Raw genomic sequence first — 12,716 nt, 5'->3', positions numbered from 1 at the left:
CATAAGGCAGATATTAAAGATTAAAAGCTATTATTTAGTTGCAGATCCCTTGCACACAATCACAGCAGTGAGTCTGGGACCCATAGACATCACCAGACTCTTGCTCTCATCCTTTGAAATACTTTTCCCAGCCTTTAATGCAGCCAATTCCAATTGTTGCTTGTTTTGGGGAGTTTCTGCCTTTACTCTCCTCTTCAGCTGCTGAAATTCATGTTCAATCAGATTTAAATCTGGAGATTGACTTGGGCAATCTAACACTTTCCATTTCTTTGCTCTTATAAACTCCTTGACTGAACTGGCAGGGTGTTTTGGGTCATTGTCCTGATGCAATATGAAGCACTTCCCAATGAATCTGGTGGCATTTTCTTGAATATTGGTAGGCAAGATGGTTTTGTCCCCTTCCAAATTCATTCTGCTACTGTCATCATACATTAAGTCATCAGTAAAGTTGAGAGGGCCTGTTCCAGAGGCAGCCATGCATGCCCATGCCATGACACCACCTCCACCATGCTTTACAGATGAGGCTGTATGCTTGGGATCATTGCAGTTCCTTTTTTCTCCACATTAGTGCTTTCCCATCACTTAGATAAAGGTTCATCTTTGTCTCATCGGTCCATAAACACAGGTCCAAAACTCTTCTGGCTGACCTTTGTGCTTTTTTGCAAACTCTACTCTTGTCTTTCTATGTTTGGTGCTGGTCAGAGGTTAGCATCTTGCTGTGTAGCATCTGTAATTCTGTGTCAAAGTCTCCTGAGGACAGTAGATTGTCAGAGCATCACCCCAGCTTTCTGGAAGTTGTTGCTGATTTTACAGACACGTCTTTTAGGATTCATTTTCACAGCTTTTAAGATTTGTCTGTCATCAGCTACTGTTGTTTTCTCAGCCGATCAGGTCGTTGTTGGTTGCTGGTGTCGCTGGTGGTTTCCAAACTCTTGATTTCTCCATGCCCTTTGTTTTTGCTAGAGCTCTAATTGACTTCCTCTTTTCTTTTAGCATCCAAATTGCTTGCTTTTCTCTCAAAGTCAGCTCCCTCGTCTTCATCCTGGTTTGTGTGTCATCATCGAATGCAGGATTCAGAATACAGAAGTAATGGATATAACTGATACGACACATTCCCTGCTTTTAATATCTGAAGAATTAATGCAACAGGACACAGCTGATCACTTAGAAAGACCTGAGAGGCAACTGTCCCAATACTTATGCTCACATCAATGAGTGGGATGAAACTCTAAAAGCTGTGCTGTTCTTTTTATTTGGTAAAACATCTATGTGTTGAAACGGCTAATAATAAAATGTGACATTCTGTAGTTTTGTCTCATATTCATCTTTTAATCATATTTGCAAATGTCTTGACTCCACAGCTAACAGAGCAATTTTGTCTTTACTGTTCCAATACTTATGGAGGGCACTGTATATATATATATATAAGAAGAGTTTTTTTGCTAAAACTGATAACTCAAAAATCATGTTTTTTTTTATTATGTTATCGTGTTTTTATTGTGTTTTGTGTTAGTTTTTAAAAAGCTAATAAAATGACAAGAGCACATATAACAAGACTACTAAAAAACTGAAAAAATCTAATTCAAAATACTAATAAATACTATAATACATGCATATTAAAACAACACAGGCACCAACGAGATGTCATGTTATTTAATCTGATTTTCTGTACAGCACATCAATAACGAGCACATCCACGGCGAGAAGAAGGAGTTTGTGTGTCACTGGATGGACTGTTCTCGAGAGCAGCGGCCCTTTAAGGCCCAGTACATGCTAGTGGTCCACATGCGCAGACACACGGGAGAGAAACCTCACAAGTGCACTGTGAATACACTCTCTGACAGTCAGCCATATCTGTGTTTGATCCTTCTTGACATCAATGTAACATAAATGTTTCTGTTTGTGCGTATCAGTTTGAAGGCTGCAATAAAGCGTACTCGCGTCTGGAGAACCTGAAGACTCATCTGCGCTCACACACTGGTGAGAAACCATATGTGTGTGAACACGAGGGCTGCAACAAGGCTTTCTCCAATGCATCAGACCGCGCAAAGCACCAGAACCGAACACACTCCAATGAGGTAAACTCATGCACTAAATAAAACAAAACTAAAAATAAAATATGCATATACATATGTGACCCTGGACCACAAAACCAGTCATAAGGGTCCATTGAGATTTATACTGAAGGCTGAATAAATGCGCTTTCCATTGATGTATGGTTTGTTAGGATAGGGCAATATTTGGCTGAGATACAACTATTTGAAAATCTGAGGGTGCGAAAAAATCTAAATATTGAGAAAATCTCCTTTAAAGTTGTCCAAATGAAGTTCTTAGCAATGCATATTACTAATCAAAAATGAAGTTTTGATATATTTATGGTAGGAAATTTACAAAATATCTTCATGGAACATGATCTTAATATCCTAATGATTTTTGTCATAAAAGAGAAATGTATAATTTTGATCCATACAATGTATTGTTGGCTATTGCTACAAATATACCTGTGCTACTCATGACTGCTTTTGTGCTGCAGGGTCACATATTATATATTATATATGTTACAAAAATGTTCTTATGCGATTTTGAAAACATTGTCAAGTTATATGCTGGTTATGTGTTGCATTTCACTTCTTTGTTTTTGATAATGTATTTGTGGGTCTGTACAATGTTTGACTAAAATGAATATGACATGACAAAATCTGCAGGATATTTTTGTAAAAAGACACAAACTGAGTAAAAGAGCTGTAAAAAAAAAAAATTCTGATTGCAATTTGTTATTGCATTAATTTATTATAAAATAAAATTGCTTATATATTGTCAAAGATCAAAAACTGACTAAAACAAAAAAAGAAGTAAAACTGTACAAAAACTGCAAATTATTATTGCATTAATTTATTATAAAGAATTGCAGATTATTTTTTATCAAACGACACAAACTATGACTAAAACAAAAAAAAACTGTACAAAAACTGTGAATTATTATTGAATATCGAATGCAATTATTATGACTCGTGCAGTCAAAACAAATGAAGGCACACTCACAGAGTAACTCACAGAAAGTTATAGATGCATACTGCGATAGAAAAAAATTATATTTAAAATATATGATTTAGGTAAGCAACATTACACGACCAAGATGTTTGCAGTATCAACGTGATTGCAACGTGACACTGATTTTATACAATAGTAGTTCAATAAATAACAAGTTAAAATTTGTGACATATTTTAGACATAATATTGACTGTTTTTGCTCAATTTCGCTGATGAAAATAGTTCCAATCAAAGCCACGGCAGAACTGCTGTGTATCTCCGTGCAACACAGAGGTGTTTCCTTACTAAATGAATCCATGTTTTTGAATGAATCAAGTGAGTCAATGATTCAGTAATCCATTCATAAAAACTGTCACTTGCTTAGTTTCTGAATGAATCAGCCGTTTGAACGAATCGGTTGAATGAATGACTCACTCATTTAAAGAGTCATTTGCCGCCACCTACTGGTGGTTTGATTTCATATTTAAAAACATCATTGCATTATCTAATTTCTTATTTTTCTAAATAAATCAATTAAAACAATGTAAGAATTTGATGAGAAAGATGACACATAATAAGGGGGAAAAAGTAGCATTTATAAACACAGTGGGAAATGACATCTGTTTTGTTACAGCAACTAATTTTCAGTTAATTGTTATTTCTACCTCTTTCTAGTCACAGAGCACTTTATTTTGAGAGTTGTTTAAGTTAGAGAACATCTGTAATTTAGTCCAAATTGGGAGAATTGTAATGTTTGAAAATGTCTAATTTATTTAAAATTTATCATTTTTGGCATTAATAAAAAAGTATAGATTTCTGTTTGTATATGCTGTATATTATAGTTCTTAGAAAAAAAAATCAAAATTAGCAAAAATCAGTATCGGCAGGTCACACTTCCAAAAAAATCGGTGCATCTCTAGCTAAAACTATTACAAACACTGACTGCATTCATTTATTATAAAATCAAATTGCTTATTTATTGTCAAAGGACAAAATCTATGGCTAAAAACAAAAAAAATAATTCACATTTATTATTGCACTAATTTATTATGAAATTCAAGAATTTCACTCACGAAGGCACATGTGCTGTGGTGATGTGACAATAAAAGTGATTTGATTTGATTTTATAAAAATGTGCAGGTTATTCTTTTGCTTATTGTCTTTTATAATGTACTTGTGACAACCTTTTGAGGTTCATCTATAAATCTTTTAATTAGTTGCACTGCTTTATTTATTTATGTATTTTTATTATTATTACTATATATTTTTTAAATATCTCTTTATCCAATTTTTTTATTTTTTTATTTATTGCTTTTCTTTTCCCATACATGCAAATACAGAAAAAGTTTTAAAAGCACTTCTAAACAGCATTTCTGTTTTATTTCAATGTACAACACTTTTCCTAATATAAATACAGCAGCAAAACATGCCTGAATACATTTAATGCAGTCTAACCTGACATTCTTTATAGAATTATTTCACCACATGACCTGAAAAAGCAATAAGCCTGTAGTTAACAATGCATAAATTTAGCTTTGTTTCCAAACGTTTGGCTACAGCTGCAGATTACATGCCAACCATGCTCTCCTGTTTCTGTCCTTTAGAAACCGTATGTTTGTAAGATCCCCGGCTGTACCAAGCGCTACACTGACCCGAGCTCTCTGAGGAAGCATGTGAAGACGGTACACGGACCTGAGGCTCACATCACTAAAAAGCACCGCGGAGACACCGGACCACGTCCTCTGGGTCTGAACCCTGCAGGTCAGACCTCTGAACTTCTGATAGAAAAAGAGGAGAGAAGCAGAGAGGACTGCAAATTACTTGCTCCAGAAACCGCACTGGTAAGACAAGCTTTGCCCTCTTTTTCTCTTGACTATCCATTGCAGGCCCGGTTCTCAAACAAAATCAAAAGCACCCTCAGTTAAAGCTATATTAGTGGCATTTTATTGCAGATTTGGCAAACTATCCAGTGCATTATGGTTTGCGCTCTGGAGATCAGGTTTTTGTTCAGGTATTGTGTTCAGCATGAATCACCTCATTATAACAAAGTGTAGACGCAATGTAAATAAGAGATCTTTGTGAGATCTCGATAAACTAAGATGAATCATGGTTGATTCTCAACCATGGTGAGGATCAACAAATCTTAAATAAGTAAAAATATGAACTCTGATCCACATGAGAGCTAACTGACAGTGACAGCAGCAGCATAAATTAAGCCAGTAAAATTTTAAACAATAATAACATTTTAATAATAATAAAATGTTTTCAAGCTGCAATGCATGCTGGAAACTTGTGCAATATTGTTCAATGTAAAATAGTTTGTTCAGATTACTCAGTTTGAAAAGTTGGGAGAACATTTGGATATGTTGTGAACAAATACTTGAGTATCTAGCGACATGTTTAGAGTATTTTTGTACAATTCACACAAAAAATTAAACTGACTTCTCCTACTAACAATTCTTTGTTCAGGCTAATACTTTACATTGGTTAGTAGAACTTTTCGAAAGTTGGATTTTTTACAGTATATATGTATATATACACTCACCTAAAGGATTATTAGGAACACCATACTAATACTGTGTTTGACCCCCTTTCGCCTTCAGAACTGCCTTAATTCTACGTGCCATTGATTCAACAAGGTGCTGAAAGCATTCTTTAGAAATGTTGGCCCATATTGATAGGATAGCATCTTGCAGTTGATGGAGATTTGTGGGATGCACATCCAGGGCACGAAGCTCCCGTTCCACCACATCCCAAAGATGCTCTATTGGGTTGAGATCTGGTGACTGTGGGGGCCATTTTAGTACAGTGAACTCATTGTCATGTTCAAGAAACCAATTTGAAATGATTCGAGCTTTGTGACATGGTGCATTATCCTGCTGGAAGTAGCCATCAGAGGATGGGTACATGGTGGTCATAAAGGGATGGACATGGTCAGAAACAATGCTCAGGTAGGCCGTGGCATTTAAACGATGCCCAATTGGCACTAAGGGGCCTAAAGTGTGCCAAGAAAACATCCCCCACACCATTACACCACCACCACCACCAGCCTGCACAGTGGTAACAAGGCATGATGGATCCATGTTCTCATTCTGTTTACGCCAAATTCTGACTCTACCATCTGAATGTCTCAACAGAAATCGAGACTCATCAGACCAGGCAACATTTTTCCAGTCTTCAACCGTCCAATTTTGGCGAGCTCGTGCAAATTGTAGCCTCTTTTTCCTATTTGTAGTGGAGATGAGTGGTACCCGGTGGGGTCTTCTGCTGTTGTAGCCCATCCGCCTCAAGGTTGTGCGTGTTGTGGCTTCACAAATGCTTTGCTGCATACCTCGGTTGTAACGAGTGGTTATTTCAGTCAAAGTTGCTCTTCTATCAGTCGGTCCATTCTCCTCTGACCTCTAGCATCAACAAGGCATTTTCGCCCACAGGACTGCCGCATACTGGATGTTTTTCCCTTTTCACACCATTCTTTGTAAACCCTAGAAATGGTTGTGCGTGAAAATCCCAGTAACTGAGCAGATTGTGAAATACTCAGACCGGCCCCTCTGACACCAACAACCATGCCACGCTCAAAATTGCTTAAATCACCTTTCTTTCCCATTCTGACATTCAGTTTGGAGTTCAGGAGATTGTCTTGACCAGGACCACACCCCTAAATGCATTGAAGCAACTGCCATGTGATTGGTTGATTAGATAATTGCATTAATGAGAAATTGAACAGGTGTTCCTAATAATCCTTTAGGTGAGTGTATATATATATATATATATATATATATTAGAGCACCCTCACTAATTTAAGAAGCACCCTCAGTGATTTGATTCTGGAGCCGGGCCTGATCCATTGTAATGGATAACTGTGTGCATAATAACTACAATATGTCTTGAATCATTTCTAGAAATCCCAGCCAAGCCCTGGAGGCCAGTCATCCTGTAGTAGCGAACGTTCTCCACTAGGGAGTGCCAACAACAACGACAGTGGTGTGGAGATGAACCTCAATGCGGCAGGTAGTCTGGAGGACCTGACCACACAGGAAGAGAGCGGGAACACCGGTGTGGCCGAGTCCGGCGGCGGCTCGGGGGGAATGTGTATGTCGGTTCAGGCCTTGAAGAGGTTGGAGAACCTAAAGATCGACAAACTGAAGCAAATTCGCCGGCAAACACCACCTGGGCGGAGCGCAGGAAATAAACTGCCGGCTCTCTCAGGTAAAAGACTAAGCAAATCAAGCTCTTGTTCTTTGTTTGCAATCAGTGTCGATCTGGTGAAAATTCTTGTTGACAAATGGTATTTTGATTTCATCAACAATTACAAAAATTAGATGAAAAATGTGCATCATGATGCTAACGCAGTTTATTGCTATGTGAGATAAATGCACAGCATAATATTACAATCTGATAATATTATAATAATATTGACAAGTGAATTTGAACTTTTGGGCTCATCAGAATTTGTAATATGTTCTTTTCATCTACTAAAATGAGATGTATTTTTGAGAGAAAAACTGACTAAAATCTGTAAATATGACGTGACAATTTGCAGGATATTTTTGTCAAAGGACAATAATTATGAGTAAAAAAAAAAAATGAACACCAATTATTGCAATTAATTTATTATTAAAAATTGCATGTTGTTTTAGTTGTAAAACAAACTACAACTAAAAAACTATACAAATACCGATTGCAATTTATTATAAAACATTTGAAGTTTATTTTGGTCAAAAGATACATCTATGACTAAAAAAAACTGTAAACCAGGGATAAAAACATACATAGACCAGAAGGGGGGAACCCCCCCCCCCCCCCATCCCCCCTGCAAATCGCACCCTGTATATATATAACAAAAAGAAAACAAGAATATACAACAGAAAAAGAATAGAGGAGGCTAGTGTTAGAGGCCTTTTTTTAAAGAAAACAAGCAATTATAAAACGAATAGACAGTGCAAGTGTTTGAGGGTAAATCAACAAATAGATAAAATAGAATTAGAATTCTATTTTTTGCTATTGAATAATTCTCATACTAACTTCCTTCTCTGCTCCTTTCAGCAACAGGAGAGATGATGGGCATGTGTGCGCCTTCACCCTTGCTCTCCAACCGGCGTGTAATGGAGCTTTCTGCCCCGAATCTGAGCGGAGTTAACGGGATAGGAATGCCCTGCCCACCAAACGACCGGCGGGGCAGCGGCACCAGCAGCCTCAGCTCTGCCTACACAGTGAGCCGTCGTTCGTCTATGGTCTCGCCCTACCTATCAAGCAGACGCTCCAGTGATGTGTCCCAAGTGGGTCACTGCCAGTCCGTAATGGGGACCGATGTTCCCGGCGACCCACTGTCTCCTCAGAACAGCCAAAGAGGCAGATCATGCCAGAATCATACCCCCGGGGGGTTGCCAGGTCTACCGAGTCTGACTCCTGCGCAGCAGTATAGTCTGAAAGCTAAATATGCAGCAGCAACAGGCGGCCCACCGCCAACCCCGCTACCCAACATGGACCAACCTGGCAACCCGGGAAGATTCCTGAGGGAATGCCATGGCCAACCTCTTCCTCCGTTTCTGCAGCAAAGCGGCACAAGGAGGCACAGTGCTAATGCCGAATACGGTACAGGAGTGATCTATCCACATCAGGCACCCGGGAACAACACAAGGCGTGCCAGTGACCCTGTACGCTCTGTTGCCGACCCGCAGGGTTTACCCAAGGTGCAACGCTTTAATAGCTTAAGCAACGTGTCCCTTATGAGTCGCCGCAATGCACTGCAGCAGTGCGGGTCTGATGCCACTCTAAGCAGGCACATGTACTCACCTCGTCCACCGAGCATCACTGAAAATGTCATGATGGAGGCCATGGCCATGGATCCTCATGGGACTGCCGAAGGCAGAGAGCAAGGCAACATGATCCAAGGTGGAGACCAAGCCTACATGGGCTACCAGCAACCTCAACAATGCAACCACCCTCACAATGCAAGTCAGCTGTCTCCTGGACAAGAAGGTCTGAGTTGCATGGATCAAGTCTACCAGTCTCAAATGCAAGGTCCATACCAGCGTGAGGAGATCTGTGCCACTGGGATAATTGGTCAGGCTGACATTGCAAACAATCTTCTACAGCAAGCCGAGTTCGGCATGAGCAACTGTCAGCTTAGCCCCTCCGGTCCACATTATCCCAGCCAGGGTGATGGATCAGGACCCTGGGGACAGGCCAACCAGCTCCACAGCCCTCAGACCGATATGCAGTACCAGTGTGCAAGCATGCAAGGACAACACTATCCTCAACAGGGTGTATACGACCCTACATCTGACCCTGGCCATCAAAGAGTTACTGTAAAACCAGAGCAGTTCCATTCATCCATGGGAGGAACCAGTTCCTGCCAGAACACTAAACCTCTACACCAGCATCGGCATAATGCGAATATGCAGGCGTATCCACCGCAGTCAGGTCAGGCTATCATGGGCAGGTCCTCCAATGCGAACTGTGACTTCCATCATGACCAGATGGGAACACAAGTTTGTCTTCCACAGCAGAGCCAGGCGGGATCGTTTCCGAGCGGTGGAGGAATAAATCTTGCACTGGCGGAGAGCCGTAGGTCACAGACGCCAATGCATCAGATGAAGGAAATGATGGTGAGGAATTATGTGCAGTCCCAGCAAGAGCTCCTTTGGGAGCAGCAGCAGGAGCAAAGGGTAGTCGATGGTCTCTCTGGGAAGCCTGATGGCATGGAAATGGGAAGACATCAACCAGCTAACCAGAACCTTTATCCTGGAAACTCCTACCAAGGCTACCCGAATCAGAACTTGATGAGCCCACCACAAAATCGAGTTCCTAGTTCCATCAAGGAGCATACCGCTGGCATGCAGGGATCCTGCTACGGGCCGGATATGGTGCCACGACCACCTCAGGGACGAAAGCCTCTGAGTCGCCAAAACAGCCTATCACAGCAGACAGGTGGAGCTTACCTGGGCAGCCCAACTCACCTGAGCCCGGTCCACTCCAATGCCAGTCCCAGAAGAGGAGTCCGTCTCCCACCGGTTCAACAACAGCAACAGCAGCATCATTCGGAAAACTTCAACAATAACAGCAACCCCATGTACTACTCAGGCCAGATACACATGCACCGCGACATAGAGAAGACTCCAGATGGTCCATGCCTGGCCCAGCAGCACCTGACAGGGATAGACCCTAGTACCAAGCCCACCTCGATGGCCTACTCGGACCCTGCACCCATGTCCAATGCCTTAGAAAACCTGGACTTGGAGAATGCTCAGATTGACTTTGCTTCCATCATTGATGACCCAGAACCTTTATCTTACAGTCCAATAAACCCACCGCTTGGACATCACCAGTGCTCCTCTCAGACCTCCTCCCGTCTCACCACACCCCAAACCTCCATCACCCTTCCAAGTGGCCTTTCCAATATGGCAATCGGGGACATGACCTCAATGTTGACGTCCCTGGCTGGGGAGAACAAGTATTTGAACACATTGTCTTAAAGTGTTTATACATATAATTGGGCCAAAATAAGCATGTAGACTCTATTGCCCTTTCAACACTAAAGGTTCCTCTGGACGTCCTTTTCTTGCTCATACGCCAAGTACCGATGGTGTCCTTCATGGGATCTCAGAGATTTTGCATAATAGTTTTGTAATTGTGTAAAACATGTTGCTGAACATTACCACAGAGGCCTAAAGACTATTACTGAAGGGGCATTCCGGTCACTACTGTGAGACTGTTTACGATGGAAATCTTGTTTAAAATGTAAATATGAGCTTTGGATTGTAAATGGTGGCAAGATAGTATAAAGAAAATCTACGTTTTGATACATATACAGATTTGGACTGGCACAAAAGCCACATGAACTCTACATAAGAAGACTGAAATACTAAGTGAGTGAATGTATAAAGGAAGAATCTGGTTGGCACGTTCTCTAGACGTATTGGTAAAGACAGGACTCAAGTGCCTTTGACCAATGTGGCCTCTTTGATTCCTCACAGGTACGACATGTTGGAGAAAACTCGACAGTCAGATGGAAATACTCTGACAGATTGATAAACTCAGTATGAAGCCCAAAGTATATGAACGCTTAATGTATGAGTACAGCAGAATGCATAGCCTTTCAAAGTATAATCCATTTAATAATGCACAAAAACACAGGTGGCCGACATATGTGCACTAGACAGTTTCATCTTTGCCGGTGTCTGTGCTATTTCTCTACAGAAGTAATGAGCAATAAAAACAAACGTCTTTGTTCTCTTTTAAACTAGCAGGTTTCTATATTCTTCTTGTGTCTCCAGTAGTTTGTCGTTCCATCTCGTTTCTTTTTCTACCTTGAAACAACCAATGTCGCCACCTTGTGGACCAACTAGTTAGTGCAAAGAATGTGTTTGCACACGCTGAGGGTAAAGAGTACATGAATATACTTTGGGCTTAGGAGAAAGAGTGTTCTCACTAAAACGCATCGCTAACTGTCATAATGGCAGATTACAGAACAGTATTTTGAAGCTTTGTTAACTATCTCTAGGTCTAGACAGGAGCCTTTGAGTCATAATATTACTACAAAGTTCTAGTGTTTGTTTTCTGATTATTTGACTAGTCTGCTTTCAGACAGATATGTTAAAGGGTAACGGCACTGAGTGGTTTTTGTAAGATTTCTTTTAGTCTACGCTGCGCTATGTAACCCAAGCTAGCATGCATATGCATTGCACTGACAACAGCACTGAGCTGAGGAGAAGTGATGAATTTTAATTAAAGGTTCCATATAGTATGAAAGGTACATACAGTGCAGGTATTTTATTTTTTGGTTTTGAGTCCTCTGTTATTTCAACACATTGTCTACGTTGTGCTTAACTCGTTTTACGTATCATTTTATCATTTAAGTGTTATCGAGGGCTGCAACCCTTTAAAAATCCCAGTGTTTCCACTTTCTGTGGCATACCAAAGACGACCGGCACTGAGACGAGTCCACTCTTGATATTTGCTAGACATCATTTGCATAGACTGCTTGACGTCATGTGCTTCCATATTGCTGCAAAAATGTAACAATGTTCTTTTTTATCATTTCCTCTTTTTTTAAAGAAAAAAAAAACATTTTGTGGTTTTTGCATTTCTGTGTGTTTTTATATCTGTCACAGTTCACTCAAACCTTTTTGCTGGCAAAAGTTCATAAAGTAGTAACAGATTTATGATATTAGCATTTATCTCATCTATTTACAAGGAAGTGATATTTTTGCGTACCGTTTTCTACATTTTTGTACAAAAGTACTATATTATACCAGTTTATAAATAAACAGAGCCTGTGATGGAAGAAAATGATGTACTGTATTATGTTTCTTTGTGCATTATTTTAGTATCATTGAGATACTATTATAGTTTTAATTTATATTTTGAATTAGTTTTATTTATAGATTTTTTTTGTTTTCATTTTCATTTTAGTTAAAGTTTTAGTCATACATTTTTGTTTTGATATTTTTAATAGGTTTTGTTTTTTAAGCATGTTTAATATTTATTAAATTTTATTTCAGATTTAGTTCTTTTAGTACATCAAAAATGAAAATGAGAAATGTTGCAACTAGTAAAAAGTAAAGTAAAAGTCGTGACGTATTGTCAAGTATGGTGACCCATACTCGAAATTGGTGCTCTGCGTTTAACCCATCCAAGTGCACACACACAGCAGTGAGTAGTGAACAAATCCACACACACACACA

The 12,716-nt window shown here is 39.7% G+C and overlaps 1 protein-coding gene across 1 annotated transcript in view; it reads left to right on the top strand.

Moving 5' to 3' along the window:
- gli1 (GLI family zinc finger 1) overlaps positions 1-12,314 on the top strand; it is a 58,463-nt gene extending 46,149 nt beyond the window's left edge. The window contains exons 9-13 of the mRNA XM_079432678.1: positions 1,675-1,824; positions 1,914-2,078; positions 4,635-4,871; positions 6,930-7,236; positions 8,074-12,314. Coding sequence (XP_079288804.1) covers positions 1,675-1,824; positions 1,914-2,078; positions 4,635-4,871; positions 6,930-7,236; positions 8,074-10,505 — 3,291 coding nt within the window. The 3' untranslated portion in view covers positions 10,506-12,314. The remainder of the gene's footprint in view (positions 1-1,674; positions 1,825-1,913; positions 2,079-4,634; positions 4,872-6,929; positions 7,237-8,073) is intronic.
- Positions 12,315-12,716: the final 402 nt, after the last annotated feature.

The sequence above is a fragment of the Barbus barbus genome (genome assembly GCF_936440315.1).
Source record: "Barbus barbus genome assembly, chromosome: 13".
Taxonomy (NCBI): domain Eukaryota; kingdom Metazoa; phylum Chordata; class Actinopteri; order Cypriniformes; family Cyprinidae; genus Barbus; species Barbus barbus.
Note: the sequence above shows the minus strand (reverse complement) of the source record. Positions and strands in the feature narration are given on the sequence as shown.